This window comes from Liolophura sinensis, chromosome 4 (assembly GCF_032854445.1).
Source record: "Liolophura sinensis isolate JHLJ2023 chromosome 4, CUHK_Ljap_v2, whole genome shotgun sequence".
In the NCBI taxonomy this organism is placed as follows: Eukaryota; Metazoa; Mollusca; class Polyplacophora; order Chitonida; family Chitonidae; genus Liolophura; species Liolophura sinensis.
Window position 1 is genome coordinate 8,289,277 of NC_088298.1, and position 15,862 is coordinate 8,305,138.

Genomic DNA, 15,862 nt, shown 5'->3' on the forward strand with positions numbered 1-15,862 from the left:
CACAAAATGCATCTATGTATAGTGTACGTGTAACTGTGTGTGAGATGAGATGAGATTCGTGTAAGAGAGTGAATGCAGACAAAGACGGTTGTCAAAATGAAATTTGCAAATGTTAAGTGCCTGATTCTGTCCGTTTTCATTGCTCACGTCTCCGGATCTCATTGTGTTCCGGTAAGTTTAAATCGAACATAAAATAAAACACTAAATCTGTTATAAGCTAGATCTGTTGAAGACACTTTGGTGAGTGTCGCAAAGTCATAAATATTTAATGTATATCTGGTGGACTAGATTTGGCGTTTCTTTGAATATACTTAACCTGAAAGGCTCAAATTATTCTGTCTTCACTTGAACTCTTTTTATTATTTACATAAAAATGAAATATCAGAATGTATTTTGTGGCAAAAGAAAAGAAGAAAAAAGAAACAAAAGCACGCCTGGATCGTCACTTCTGTCATTGTATTGAATAGCTTTTACATTTAATTTAACAACATAGTCTTTTAGCCTACATGCAATTTGTCTGTAATAAATAATAAATAACAAAAGTTGCACAGCAAAACTTAAATTATGGTTAATTAACTATTAATTTTGTAAATATACTAATCCATCTGGATATATTTTCACCACAAATTTGATCAAAATTTATCATTTCATTATTTAAATAGTCTTTAAAGCCGTGTTCTAGAATTTGTTTAACATGGACTCTTGGGACTCCTTAGTCATCATATGACTGAAAAACAGTTAAGTACAACGTCAAACCCTAAGCACTCATAAAAGAATATTTTACTTACACGACAGCGGTCAGCATTATACTGAGAGGAAACCAGGAAGAGAACGTTTAAATCCTCTCTTTTCGAAATTAAGCAAAATTGAATATAACATTAAATATGAGTTAAAGAAATCAATAATTCAAACGAAACACGAAATGCGTATAACTATGAAGTGTAAGTAAGTACTGTACTATTACCATCCTTAGAATCCTGACCACGCTCGTCCCAATGTTAACCCTATCGACACCCAGGCTCCTGTGTTTGTGGACTCCACCACCAACGGGAAGCTCTATCGCGTGGGTAACGGAGAAGATGGATTTGATATCGTACATGTTTGGGGTGAGTAGACTTTGGCGTGGAAAAAAACAATTGTTATTTATTGTTTTTTCGCCGTACTCAAGAATATTTCACATATACGACGGCGGCAAGCATTATGGCAGGAGAAAATCGGACAGAGCCTGGGGGAAACCCACGACTATCCGCAGGTTGCTGGAGGACCTTTCCACGTACGGCTGAAGAGGAAGCCAGCATGAGCTGGACTTGAACTCAACAGACAATAGTGTACCAATCGTCAGCCATATTGTCAGTAATCGTCCAGTTCCCAATAGAACGTTCAACATAAACTACATAAGAAGTAAGAAAGTACATACAGTCAGAAAAATCACAATAAATGTTAGTGGATGCTGAGACAAGCCTCCAGACAATCTCCACGTTTGGCATTTTGATATTGTACATGTTTAAGGTAGGTATACTGTGAGACACGCATTTAGAAAATCACATAGTTTGTCATGGTGGTTAGAAACGCTCTCTGTTTGAAGTAAACATATGTATACGCTGACACTCGTATTTCTGTTTTATGGCGGGTTTCAACGTGACAAGTCACAGATCAAGGTCAGTTTAACTCTGAAACCTTTCGTCTATTTTTACTCAGTTTTGTTTATTTCCAATGCAATTTTATACCTTTTGTCGTGCTGCGGAATTTATCATAGTTTCTTTTCTGACCTTTTTAAACGAATAGTGGAGATCTATTACGAGAATAACGAGAATAACGAGAACTACGAGAATTACGAGATCTACGAGAATTACGAGAATTACGAAATCTACGAGAATTACGAGATCTACGAGAATTACGAGAACTAAGAGAATTACGAGAATTTTAAAAATCATGCAAAATGTGCAATATAGTCATAGATAACATGATAGTTCATTTTTTCTTAAATTTTCTTTTCAGAGGGAATTGAAAACAGAATAGGGGGCATCTCCCGTCTATACAGGTCGATTCCAAGAGAAGCAAAATCAACTCATTCTCTGATGTACTTAGTAGAGGATGTGAACTAACTCTTTGGCTTTCCAGCTTAACTACATGTACACACAAAACACGATGTTTTATAGAAAATGCGATTTAAGACATGTTTTATGCGAGTTATGTTCTCCGGTGACGTCATATTTATGCTTCATGTCACATCATTTTATGCTTTTGTTAAGCAAAAACCCTGGAGTAGATTTATAAATTGTTTTGATTCAAACAAGTTTAAGATCAAGTCCGGATTCAAAGTTTACCAAAAGTTATTGCTTTAAATGAAACAAATTTGGCCCAAAAATTATAACACGAAAACATATCATGCGATAAATACGATAAATACAATTATATCAGATTTACATTGTTAAGTTTAGATGTGTTACAAGTGAAAAACAAGATACGAGTCGAGGTAATATTACATGAACGCAAGACATGTGTATTACATTTTTAGTCGCAAAAATAAATAGAAATGTTTTTTATTTAAATTACAGGAAGTCCATACGAAATGGGTTTTGCACACGGTAAACTTCAGAAAAACGCAACTTTAAAGATGGCGGATGCGGTATGGGAGTATATGGAAGACCAAATTGTAAGCATTCATCACAGTCACATAGAAAAAATTAACTTTTAAAAATGTGTTTAATTTTGCACCACATTGCTTAACGAATGGAATCAGTGTTTTGTAAATTTACATTTAAACGGAAAAAATACTGGCAAATATTTGTCGGAATTATAAATGTTAAACGAGTTTTGACAAATCACATGAGTAAGACATATATTACCTTTGGCGACAAAGGAGTTCAAATTCGAAACATTCTTTTTCTTCTACACTAAACATTTGCAAGGAAGACATTTGATCATCAGATCTGGTAATTTTTAAAATTTACTGAGAGTGGTACATGTCAAATGCAAATAACGTCATCCCTAAAATTATTCCCGAGTACGGTGTGAAATAACAGCTAAACAAATGATCTGAAATAAAAATAATGTAATGATGTAATTAATCTCATCTGAAGATGACCGTTTTGAAAAAAAAAAAGAAGTCTAACACACAGCCCTTGTCACTTTCCTTTGCAAGCGCTGATTATCAGGTTTGGTAAATGGTGAAATTTCCTGAGAGTGGTAAATGTCAAATACAAGAAGATGTATAGAACTAAGTTTCCATACCGAATTGAGTCATCACTAAGACTTCAACGTCAGTAATCATGACACCAGTTCACTTGGCGATCAGCCTGGAGTTGATATAATGTGACAGGGTGGGTGTCATTTCAGGTATCTTCAGTATGCATTTCTAGTGAGGTAGCACTACAAATTTGTTGCCATTTTGGATCTAGTCTGCTACATGTACAAGCAGACACACGCGTGATACGACCGAAATAGCGTTCAAAGGGACGATATTAACGGTGGATGTTGCCGAAAGTGTCTGCATACATATGCATTGAGAGTAGAATCTGATCGTAACATGCTGGGAAGGTAATCAGTTACGTGCCGGTGATATATTAAGTGAAGGATTCTTGAGCTTAATCAAATAATTAAGTAGAGGTTAACGTGTTAGTTCAGCACAGTAAAGTAGGTACCCTACCTGTGAGTTTAAGTCATGCTGACCATCTCTCCAGACATACGTGGGATGGTTTGCCAGTTTTGTTCGGATGGTCGTGGGTTCGAAACATCACATTCAAACTGTCCGTTGTCGTTGGTCTGTAACAAGACGGATATTTCTGACGGAATCATCTGTACATATGTATGCGGGAGTAGACAGACGTTACGAAATCATCTGTCTATCTTTCCTAACATCTCATGAAACCAGATATTCCCCCTTTATTCTCAGATTGAGGCTGTCAACGGGACCGTAACGTTCATTCCAAACTGGTTTTTGAAAGACGTCAGCAACTATGGGTAAGTCGGACTTTAAAGGCTTCTTTACCTCCCTTGTTTTTGTATCAGTTTTTGTGATTTTTACTATGTAATTTTCACGCTGTTGATTCCAGTATGTCTTCAAATATTAATTAACTTAAATTTCTTCACTAAATATAATCCAATGAGGTGGATCGCGAGTTCAAATCCAGGTTTGGTTCTTGGCCAGGCGCGGATGTTTCACTTCAAACCTGGTCATTGTTACGTATTTGTTTGTTTATTTGATTGATGTTTTACGCCGCATTTAGAACATTTCACTTATTCTACGGCGGTCAGTATTTTGGTGAGAGGAAACTGAACAGAGCTCAAGGGAAACCCACATCCATCCGCATGAGAGGCAGACATCATGAGTTGGATTTAAAGTCACAGCGTCCGCATTGGTGAGAGTCACATGGAGCATTGAGCCGCGCTGACCTGCTAACCAGCTTGGCCACGGAGCCCCCTTGCCCGTGAGAAGCCTGGTTAGAGTACTGTATACACACATACAGTCACTGACTTCTGATGTGCTTTGTCACTTTATAAATCACGTTCCAAGCAGGTGATCTATCGAGGCCATGGTTGAACACCCGGAAACACGATGTCACGTCACTCGTATTATCTCGACTCTTTCAGTATGGTCGATTTTGCTTACTTTGAAATGCGACACCTCGATTATGCAAGATCACAAAAAAATTTTTTTTTTCCTTTTCAAACTTCATATGGAATACTTTATCGAGGCATATATACATTTGGTCTAGTGTTATCTTTTAAACTCTCTGCGTAAGTGGGAAGGTCTGTCAGCAACCAGCGGGGGGTAGTGGTTTTCCCCGGGCTCTGCTCAGTTTCTCCTCACCATAATGTTGGCCACCGTCGTATATGTGAAATATTCTTGAGTACGGCGTAAAATACCAATCAAATAAACCAATAAATTTAAAATCTTTGGTTTCTTCCCCTACAGCCTGGACTTCGCTCTGGACCTGGAAATTCTCGCCACAGAACGCTTCACGGGAAAATATTTCGCAGAGGAACTGAAAGGTCTAGCGGACGCTTCAGGGGCGGATTATAAGGTATATAGTGTTATATGTGTGTCCGTACACCCAACAAAATAATATATAAAATTTAACAGAAAATCTGATGCTAGAATGTTTTCTGTTATTGCAGCAGATTGTTTTATGGCATATAACACAAACATGCTGTTAATTCATGTAATAATTAATATAATATATTAATAATATTATTAATATAATATAATATAAGGATTATATTAGATAAACAGAGTATTACGTTATAACATAATTTCTGTCCTGTATCTCATAAAAAAGGTTTGGGATTTCTGAACTGTATGTAAACAGTGCATCAAAAATAAGCTCTCCCGAAACAAAGTTTATCAAGATATTTACCCAATCGTTGTGAAATTTTACACACAGCATCTCAGTCATCAAGTCAACACAATGTAACAAGGATCACCCTGTAGATACAGATGTGCTACATTGAACATGCACAAACGCATTATCGGTCGGATTTTGAAAATTTTACAAATACATTTGTATCTACAGGGTATTTAGAGCACATCTGTATCCGAGTTTTTGTTCGGTCGAAACGTTTTGTAAGCTTAAAAGTTTTACTGAATATTTTGAGGAATTGGGAGAAGGGGGATGGGGTTCAGTTTAAACTGTATAAGCTAAACTCTAATACACACAAAACAGGATGTAATGGAATTACTTTTCAACTATGTTATTTGTTACAGAAATTGATGCGCATTCACATGCTGGGAGAACTCACGTGAGATTTGTGTGTGCTTTGTCTCTGAGCAACTGAAACACTTCAGCAATCAACAAATTGATCACTCAGTTAGTCATAAAGCATTCAATCAAACGATCACTGAATTGTCCATAAGTTCAACATTTAAATCAGTCAAGCTGAAACTCGTTCCTCAGTCTAGTAACCTTCTAATCAATTGCTTCGGAAATCAATTACGTCATCCCTACTTTTCACTCGCTATGTGTTCATTTATTTATTTGTTTGTTTGATTGGTGTTTCACCCCGTACTGAAGAAGGTTTCACTTATACGACAGCCGCCAGCATTACGGTAGTTGGAAACGGTAGTTGGAAACCCGGCTCCGGGAAACCCACGACCATCCACAGGTTACTGGAGGACCATCCCACGTGCGAACAGAGGGAGACGAAACCAGCACGAGCTTGACTTGAATTCACAGAGACCGCTTTGGCGAAAGGCTCCTGGGTCATTGTGGCCAGCTATGTCAATTACATTACGTTACACTAAATCAACCATTTGTCAGGTAAGCGATTATTTAATCAGCCAGTTAGGCAGTCAGTGGACAGCGTGGTAACGGTATAAATGTACTGATCTTGCAGGAAGGGCTCGTGCTCGATGCTGGGTGCGTGGGGGAAGAGTGTCCCCACCCCCAGGTCTCTCCTACAGCTGAGGGCCCTCGACTGGAGTTATGACGGTGGGTGATGGTTATGCATCGATGAGTTTGAACAAGTTGTACTGTAATGTAGCAGAAAGTTGCACTGTGATATAGCTGAAAGTTTATTTATTTATTTGATTGGTGTTTTACGCCGTACTCAACAATATTTCACTTATACGACGGCGGCCAGCATTATGGTGCGTGGAAACCGGGCAGAGCCCTGGGGAAACCCACGGCCATCCGCAGGTTGCTCACAGACCTTCCCACGTACGGCAGGAGAGGAATCCAGCATGAGCTGGACTTGAACTCACAGCGGCCGCATTGGTTAGATAGCTGAAAGTTGTACTGTAATGTAATGAAACCAAACTTCATTATCATGTAACCGAAATTCATGTTGTCATATAACGAAAAGTTGTAATGTAACCGAAAGTCGTGCCATCATATACCCAACACAAATTTGTTAATTGTAGTCTAAAAGTTCAAGAGAATGTATTCTGTTATTGTAACACAATACTGTGTCATATTCAACATAACATCCTGTTAGTCTAATGCAATCTAATGTTGAATTAATAGAATATGTGTCGTATTTTTAGACAATAATCAAATACATTCTGGCTTCTCTCAGACCAAAGACTTTCTGCTAAATTTAACAGATTATTTTTTAGAAAAGGTGTATTGCAATGTCACCATGAGTTTATTGTGATGCAACCGAAAGTTGTATTGTCATATAACCGCAATTGTATTGAAATGTATCCGATAGTTGTATTGAAATGTAACCGAAAGTTGTACTGTCATACAACCGAAATTGTATTGAAATGTAACCGAAAGTTGTATTGAAATGTAACCGAAAGTTGTACTGTCATACAACCGAAATTGTATTGAAATGTAACCGAAAGTTGTATTGAAATGTAACTGAAAGTTGTATTGAAATGTAACCGAAAGTTGTATTGAAATGTAACCGAAAGTTGTACTGTCATACAACCGAAATTGTATTGAAATGTAACCGAAAGTTGTATTGAAATGTAACCGAAAGTTGTATTGAAATGTAACTGAAAGTTGTATTGAAATGTAACCGGAGATTGTATTGTAATGCTACCAAAGGTTACATTGTGATGTATCGAACGTAATTAGTATATTACTCACATAAATGTATCGAAATGTGATTTAAAAACGCTCCTCTTCAGGTTGAACTTAAAACTTGCTTTTGTGTAATTTGAGTAGTTACTTTCAGAATAGATCTGAAGTGATTGTAAATCAAACAAAAACTCAGTTTAAGGAAAATGATAGCACAGGCTAATTCAATCATAGAATTCGTAGAAATAATCTTAAAAGCAGGCAGATAAAAGTTCAGATAAACATAAACTAACACTTTCAATGAACAAAGGGGCCTCCGTGGCTCAGTTGGTTGGACTCAGGAGTCTTTCACCAATGCGGTCGCTGTGCGTTCAAGTCCAGCTCATGCTAGCTTCCTCTCCGGCCATAAGTGGGAAGGTCTCTCAGCAACCTATGGATGGTCGTGGGTTTCCCCCGGGCTCTGCCAGGTTTCCTCCCACCATAATGCTGGCTACCGTCGTATAAGTGAAATATTGTTGAGTCCGGCGTAAAACACCAATCAAATGAATAAATAAATCAATGAACAAAGGGGTCTGAGGTACTTAGCACGCCAGACACAGGAGTCTTTCACCAAAGCGGTCGCTCTGAGTTGAAGCCCAGCTCAGACCGGTTTCTTCACCTACCGTTTTCTGAGAAGATTTGCCATCAGTATGCCCCGGGCTCTGCTCGGTTTCCTTTCACAATAACGCTGGCCGCCGCCGTGTAAGTGAAATATTCTTCAGTAGAGCATAAAACACCAATCAACTGAATAAACAAACAATAAACAAAAACTATATAAACTGCTTAAAACTCATAATTGTACATGCACGTGGGTTCAGTAGTAATAATAATGAAGTCACAGCATGACCACATAACTGTTAAAGGTTTCACAAGCTTTCCATCCACAAGCTGGGATTATTATTAAGTGACTAACCAATTTATTAAATTTATTTAATTTTTATTTATCAAATTTATTTATTTAATTTTATTTATCAAATTTATTTATTTAATTTTATTTATCAAATTTATTTATTTTTTTAATTTTTATTTATCAAATTTATTTATTTAATTTTACTTATCAAATTTATTTATTTATTTAATTTTTATAAATAAAATGATTTGATAATGATCTCGACTTCATTGTTAAAAACCATATAGCATGATAACTTTTAACAATAACGTAATATTTCATGTATCAAAAGAGTCAATAAATTCGCCATTTGATAATGTGAATGTACATGCTTGGCGTTGACAGGGCCATTCAAGGATCACCCTCAGGTCACTGTCTATCACCCGACCGACTCTAAGGATGGCAACGCCTTTGCAAACTTTGGGTGGGCAGCCTGGATTGGGTCAATTACTGGTAAGCATTCAGTTTAGCACTTTTACTGGTTCCAAAATAAATGGAATCTTAAGATTTAGCTTTGGTCAACGGTTGTTTTCCTCAGCGTTCGTTAGACTTCATGGTTTTCACGTAAATGTTCATTAAACGTCACGTCAACACAGAATTGTGAACAATTCTAGACCAGTGACATCTAATAAATTGTAAATATCATCCCTGCATATTGCTAGCTTAACCATGCTTAAGCCTATATAGGGTTTGTAAAGCATCGATACAGACGAGAACCTCAAACTCAACTGGACTTATCCAGATTGCTCTTTCTGGTCGCAAGCGCACGAGCATGTGAAGTTACGACGCGATTCACCTGCTGTTGTACTCCTGTTGTTACGTGTGTGTCGGTAAATTCTCCAAGTCGCACGGCCATGAGCGGCTGAAACCAACTGCGTTGAGTTAAACTGCGTCGTGTGTTAAACTCTTGTGTATACTACTAAACAGAAGTTTTTTACTACTTATGCAATTGCATGGAGAGTTAGAATAAACCCAGACTGAGGTAACTGACAAGAGACCGTTTCACCGGTTATGTGTGACCAAACACTTGTCAAGGAGCACACTCACTTCTGTCGCTGCTCTGTCTTTAATTTCCATACTTTGAAGTCCTCTGCATGCAGGCCTATACGATTATGTAAATATTACTATGGTGCTTCTTGCTATTATTTCAGGGGCCTCCGTGGCTCAGTTGGTTAGCGCGCTAGCGCAGCGTAATGACTCAGGAGCTTCTCACCAATGTGGTCGCTGTGAGTTCAAGTCCAGTTCATGCTGGATTCCTCTCCGGCCGTACGTGGGAAGGTCTTGCCTTGTCTTGCAGGTGGTCGTGGGTTTACCCCCGGGCTACGCCCAGTTCCCTCCAACCATAATGCTGGCCGCCGTCCTGTAAGTGTAATATCACGAATAAGTGAGAGAGGCCCTCACATATGTAATAGTGGCATATCGAATAAGTGAGAGAGGCCCTCACATATGTAATAGTGGCATATCGAATAAGTGAGAGAGGCCCTCACATATGTAATAGTGGCATATCGAATAAGTGAGAGAAGCCCTCACATATGTAATAGTGGCATATCGAATAAGTGAGAGAGGCCCTCACATATGTAATAGTGGCATATCGAATAAGTGAGAGAGGCCCTCACATATGTAATAGTGGCATATCGAATAAGTGAGAGAGGCCCTCACATATGTAATAGTGGCATATCGAATAAGTGAGAGAGGCCCTCACATATGTAATAGTGGCATATCGACGTGAACATGTAGTTGAAATTAATAATACTCAATTATAAGTAAAAACGAGAATGAATGATTCGGAATTAGCGCTACATTGCTGGTATTTCAGCCATGATTGTTCAACACCGTAATAACCAAGCAGGGACTTTTCACAATTCCTTCTCCCCTATTGTTCATGGTGCTTTGGTGGCAGTAAGCGGTCGTTGGTGCTGATCCTTCTCCCTTATTGTTCATGGTGCTTTGGTGGCAGTAAGCGTTCGTCGGTGCTGATCCTTCTACCCTATTGTTCATGATGCTTTGGTGACAAGAAGCGGTCTTCGGTGCTGATTTGTATATTCTTATTTGTTATGTTTGCTGGAGATCTCTTGTCAACTTCGCCAATATGACTTATCACATGCGATATATGAAGTTTGCCGGAGATCTCTTGTCAACTTCGCCAATATGACTTATCACACGCGAGAGAGTTCCAGTGACTTGCCAAAGGTCGGTGGTTTACTCCAGGCACTACTGGTTTCCTTCACGCACAAAACTGGCCGTTGCTGTAGCAGTGAAAAACGAATAGGTTATGAACTTGTTAGAAGTTTGCTTTATAACAAGTGTTGCGTATATCGCCTTCGTCTTGTTCAGGTATGAGCTCATCACAAATGGCTATTTCTGAGATTGGGGTTTCTTATGCTGATGAGACGTTTGGAAAAGAATCCAGATTCGGGACTCCCTTCACGGTAACTTTTTATTTTTTACAGGTTTGCTCCCAGTGTTGTTTTTTCGTCGCTTGATGCTCGACGTAGATTTATTTATTTATTAATTTTAATATTACGCCATACCTTTACTCAAGAATATTTCACCTATACGACGTCAGCCAGCATTATAGTGGGAGGAAACCGCGCAGAAACCCACGACCATCCGCAGGTTACTGACAGAATTTTCCACGTACGACCAGAGAGAAAGCTGCTCTGGTTTTACACTGTATGAAGTAGTCTTTTACATGAATTTTCAGAAGAACGGAGGCTGGAACAATGTAATTAGTTGTTCAAACAATATTTTTCTCTCATCAATATGGCTGTTCTTTAGCATGTCAGTATGATGCTATTGCAGAACCATTATATTTTTGGATTTTGGTCTGGAGAATAGACATATGCACCAATATCTTAATAAAAAAGGGAATGACGAACACCCGGCATATACTGGCAACCTGCTGAAAGTTGTGAGTTGTAGTGTTTGGTGTCAATATATCATGACCGCAATAGACAAACACAGCTCTTTCCACTAAAACAAAATGACAATATGGCGTGTATACAAAATGTAGTTCTTGTGTTCCAGTATTTGCTGCGGGACATTCTGCAATTTGACAACTCCCTGAACGACTCCGTCAACAGGATATCAAAAGCTCACAGGACCTGTGACCTCCTGTTGGGCGTAGGAGATGGAAAGGTAAGGGTTGGGGCGTGGCATCAAAGCTGAGAGCGTGGCATCTATAACGTTGACCAATATGTTCCGTTTGCCAAATCTAACTCCTTAATCGATATACATGTACATCTTACGTTAGAAAATCTCTAAGTCTGCATTTGGTAAGACGTGTGTTGGTTTCGGCAAGAACTTTTCGTTTTCCTCCACTCTTATATCTCGTGGGTGTCTTCTATGTGACAATTACAGCGTAAAAATGAAATCATTAATGGGATAATACGGAAAACTACGATCGCTATAAAGCCCCGTTTGCATATGTGATTTATTTTATCCAGTCGTCGAATGGAAATAGAATGGGCTCCATTTCGTACGATTTGTAGCATTTGACTAAAATCAATTTTTATTTCAGAATTTGTTGCTTTTGTTGAACTTTTTAACGAACATTTGATTCGACCAACCTCTTTAAAACTGACAGTTTTATTCCGCGTTCCCTTGGCGCTAAGTCTAAATTGAGGCTTCGGGACCGGTAGATCCAGGATCAATCCTTGATCGAGTCATACCTAAGACTTTAAAAGAGGAAGTTGTTACTTCCTCGCTTGGTATTCAGTATGAAGGGGATAGTGCAACGACTGGTTGACCCGTATCTGGATTATGGCTCGGGCGGGGGGGGGGGGGGGGGGGCTTACTTGCCTTCGGTAAGTCATCTCAGTGAAGCAGCACTAGATAAAAGAGCGGTGGAAATCCGTCCTGCTACAAGGAGGCACATTACACGTACATGCACCCTAAGGATTCCTTCGTCGTCATATGACTGAAAAATTGTTGAGTACGACGTTAAACCCCAAGCACTCACTCACTCTAAATTGACGAGTAGTGTCGGTGTGCTGTTACTGTGTGGAGCAGCGTGTCTAGTGTCTGTAGCATGGCCTTCCAGTGAGGCAGCATTATGGATATACCTACCTACCATTGCCACCCACCAGCTAAAACAGACACCGTCGTGTAAAAAACCGAAACATAATGAATTGAAATAATGACTGAAAGAGACGTTAAACCCAAGCAAACTAGCAAACTGACAATAAAACAGTATTTACCTGCTAGATCATAAGCCCACTTTCACAACACTGAAGCCAGATTTCTCGAAACCTTTCTTCCTAAATGACGTCACATGGGTATATAGACCCATAAGGCAACGTGATTAACGAGAAAACGCGGGGAAAACTGATTTACAAAGTTTTCTTACAGTGGATTTTTGTATGCAGTATGTGTATATTAAATTCAAGTTGATGTTATCCTTTCAGACGGCTGAATTCAGAGGCATCCAGTATTCTGCCTCTGTAGCTAACTTCTACGATGATACAAATCTGCAGCCTCTACAAGACTGGCATCCACGGATAGAGGATACAGTTTACTGGGGTAAGGCACTGAGAGATCGATTATTTTGGATTGCTTGATTGATTCATGTCATTACAAATGTCAGATTACCAGTAATTTAGGGGACCGGAATACAAGGCGGTCTGTAATCTGATCTAGAAAAAATAAGCACTGAACAAAATGAGGTTGGAGCCTATGTGGCCGAGGTGGTTAGCGTTCCTGCGCGGCGTAGTGACCCAACATCTCTCCTCAATGTTGGCGCTGTGCGTTCAAGTCCAACTCATGCTGGCTTCCTCTTCAGCAGTACGGGGGAGGTCCGCCATCAACCGGCTTATGGTCGTGGGTTTTTTACGGGTTCCCCCCCCCCCCGCCCCCCCACCAAAATGCTGGCCGCCGTCGTATAAGGGAAACATTCTTAAGTACAGCGTAAAACAATGATTAAATCAAATCAAAATGAGGCTCTTCCCCTTTATTAAAGTACCGGGAAATAACTTCACACCAAATTAATTTGTTTCAGGAATGGATTGGATTTGCCCCGGTTACAATCAGGTATTGTCGGAGCAAATTAAGAAATATTACGGATCTATTACACCTGAAAATGTTATCCAGAATATAGTCTCAATAGTACAGACCGGAAACCTTCAGGTGGCTGTCTATGATCTCACTAATGGCGTGGCTTACCTGTCCAATGCTGCAGCAACGTACGAATCAGGACCAAAGTACGCGTATGAACGGTACGTGCATTATTCTCGTCCAAGTTTTTCTACCTCCATTTCTAAAGAGGTTTATCTTCCCAATCGAGAAGCTGTATTCAAATTCAGTAATTTACACTCACCCATTTTTTTTCTTGGAGTTTGTCTTGTTACATGATAAATAAAACCGTTCTTCAGAACCTGGGACCGATTTCTCATTTCTGATTTAAGCCAAAATTTAAAACGTTCTCACAATGCATTGTTTTTGGTTATGTATGTTGAAATTTTGACACATTTGCCTTAAGATAAGATTGAAGCGGTAATAAAAAATTTAATTTACAAAAATAAGCTCTAAAATGATATTTCAAAATTTGACAATTCAAAACTGGCTTTGTGGAAACGGTCCTTGAACAATCCAGTATGCAAGGGAGATAAGCAGCGTGGCGACAAAGTAGTGCAGCGGTTCAATTATTGTATTTCTCTTATGTGCTTTTGTTTCTTATCATGTCTTCTCCTCAAGTATACAGGCACCTATGAGTGCGACACCATTCACTCACTTTAATCCTGTTCGATATTTAACATGCCGAGCGAATCTTGTTAAAAGAATAAACTAATCCGGATTCCCTCCCATGAACTCGGAGACGCCTCTACTATTTGGATTCGATTTCATAACATTTCCTGAACTGAGTTGTTATCCAGTATGACTTCTACATGAGATTCGAGATTCTTATACGAAATCAAAGTTCTCCAACAGCAGATTGTCAGTGAATCACATGATGAATATTTATTATGACGAGGGAGGAACCAGCAGTTGACACAATTACGAAACGGTTGAGTGTCATATGGGAATCCCAGTTAGCATACATGGCACAGAAAGTCTCATGAGACTCTTGGCTCAAATTATATATACCAAAGTCCAGTTGATATATTCTGGTATATAGTCTCTGTTGTCCACTTTTGATATCTCAGATAAGTTCCACTTGCACAAGACTGGAGCTGGATTCTCAGGTTTCGTAAGACTGACAGTCCCAGAATTTTGGGACTGAGAAAGATTCCCAGATTTTTGACACTGTATTCCCGCCTTCCTGGGACTGGTTCCCACCAAGTGTCATCTGTCTCCTAGTTCTTAAGCTGGATCACAAATCACTATTCCAGACACTTGGACTGTTTCCAAATTCACCGTACAAGGATTTTTCCACTCTTAATAAAATATCTACTTGGGATGCTTACCACCAGCTCGATGATTACTTCTGGCAGATTCCAAGGCCATCTACAGAAGCTGAAAAATCAGCCTATTTATACATTTCCACATGGAATAGGCGGAGCAGTGAACCAAATTAGGAAACTCTGATTGGTCAGAAGGGCACAGATGACATGATGACATCATCACAATCGCAACCCAAAACTCTAAAATAATGGCTTTACGTTGAAGCCAAAATCTAAATGCCAATGCCTGAAAAGTCCATATTTTTATCCATGTTACTCAAAACATATAACCAATTTCCACACAAGGGTATTAAATGGTAAATTCCTTTTCGAACTGTGGTGAGAAAATCCTGGTCCGATTTCTAAAAGCCTATAATTGCAGGTTCTATAGACACCCTAATTACTATAAGTGTACAAAAATGGCGGCAACGCAAACTTTTGATTCCGAAGTTGACCTGAGGACAATAAATGTCATTTTGCTGTGTGAAACAAGAACGAAAATAGAAGGTTTTTCAGATGACAATGGCATAGAATTTCGTAATTTTTACATTATTATCACTACATTGCAGAAAATTACTTACAATTATCTCAAATATGTAGGAACGCCGATACAACAACAACAGCAAAATCTCTCGTCCATTACTTTCTCATTTGCTTTTTACCCATTGAAGTTGCTTTGTAAAAATTGTATTCATATTTGTGCCTGTGCCACGGAAAGCTAACCTCATTCTACTGAACGTTTTTTATACTGACATTTTTCTGCTGGTGCAGATAATTAGTTTTTCACAATGCATTTCCTGTGTCACTATCACTCGGTCGATACTGTTTCCTGCTGATGCTTGTGTTTACACAAAACAAAAATTCGTAAAGTCGTAAATTTAATACTTTTATAATATTTTCTGCATTTCAGACAATTCGTTCGTCTGGACATGAAGGCTCTCTTCAATGAACCGCGACCTTGATCTCGCTTGACCTTGCTCTATTTGCCTTAGGTGATCTTCATCACAAGTCAAATGACCCTGGCCTTCCTCTGATGACGAGCCACTTAACGGAATATTTAATTTAGCTAAAATGACCAAAATGTTTTTCAG

At 38.9% G+C, this 15,862-nt stretch overlaps 1 protein-coding gene across 1 annotated transcript; it reads left to right on the plus strand.

The window, feature by feature from the left end:
- Positions 1-33: 33 nt before the first annotated feature.
- Positions 34-15,862, plus strand: LOC135464339 (protein dcd1A-like). The gene is made up of 13 exons (XM_064741766.1): positions 34-171; positions 974-1,106; positions 2,559-2,656; positions 3,896-3,963; positions 4,919-5,027; positions 5,708-5,742; positions 6,337-6,431; positions 8,740-8,847; positions 10,729-10,823; positions 11,422-11,532; positions 12,801-12,915; positions 13,391-13,607; positions 15,682-15,862. Exons 1-13 carry the CDS (start codon positions 73-75, stop codon positions 15,731-15,733), a joined length of 1,335 nt encoding a protein of 444 aa, XP_064597836.1. The 5' UTR covers positions 34-72; the 3' UTR covers positions 15,734-15,862.

Coding starts and splice junctions, on each gene's coding strand:
- LOC135464339 (XM_064741766.1), top strand. CDS start 73: ATGCAGACAAAGACGGTTGTCAAAATGAAATTTGCAAATGTTAAGTGC. Junction 10,824..11,421: donor GATTCGGGACTCCCTTCACG/GTAACTTTTTAT, acceptor CTTGTGTTCCAG/TATTTGCTGCGGGACATTCT. Junction 13,608..15,681: donor CCAAAGTACGCGTATGAACG/GTACGTGCATTA, acceptor TCTGCATTTCAG/ACAATTCGTTCGTCTGGACA.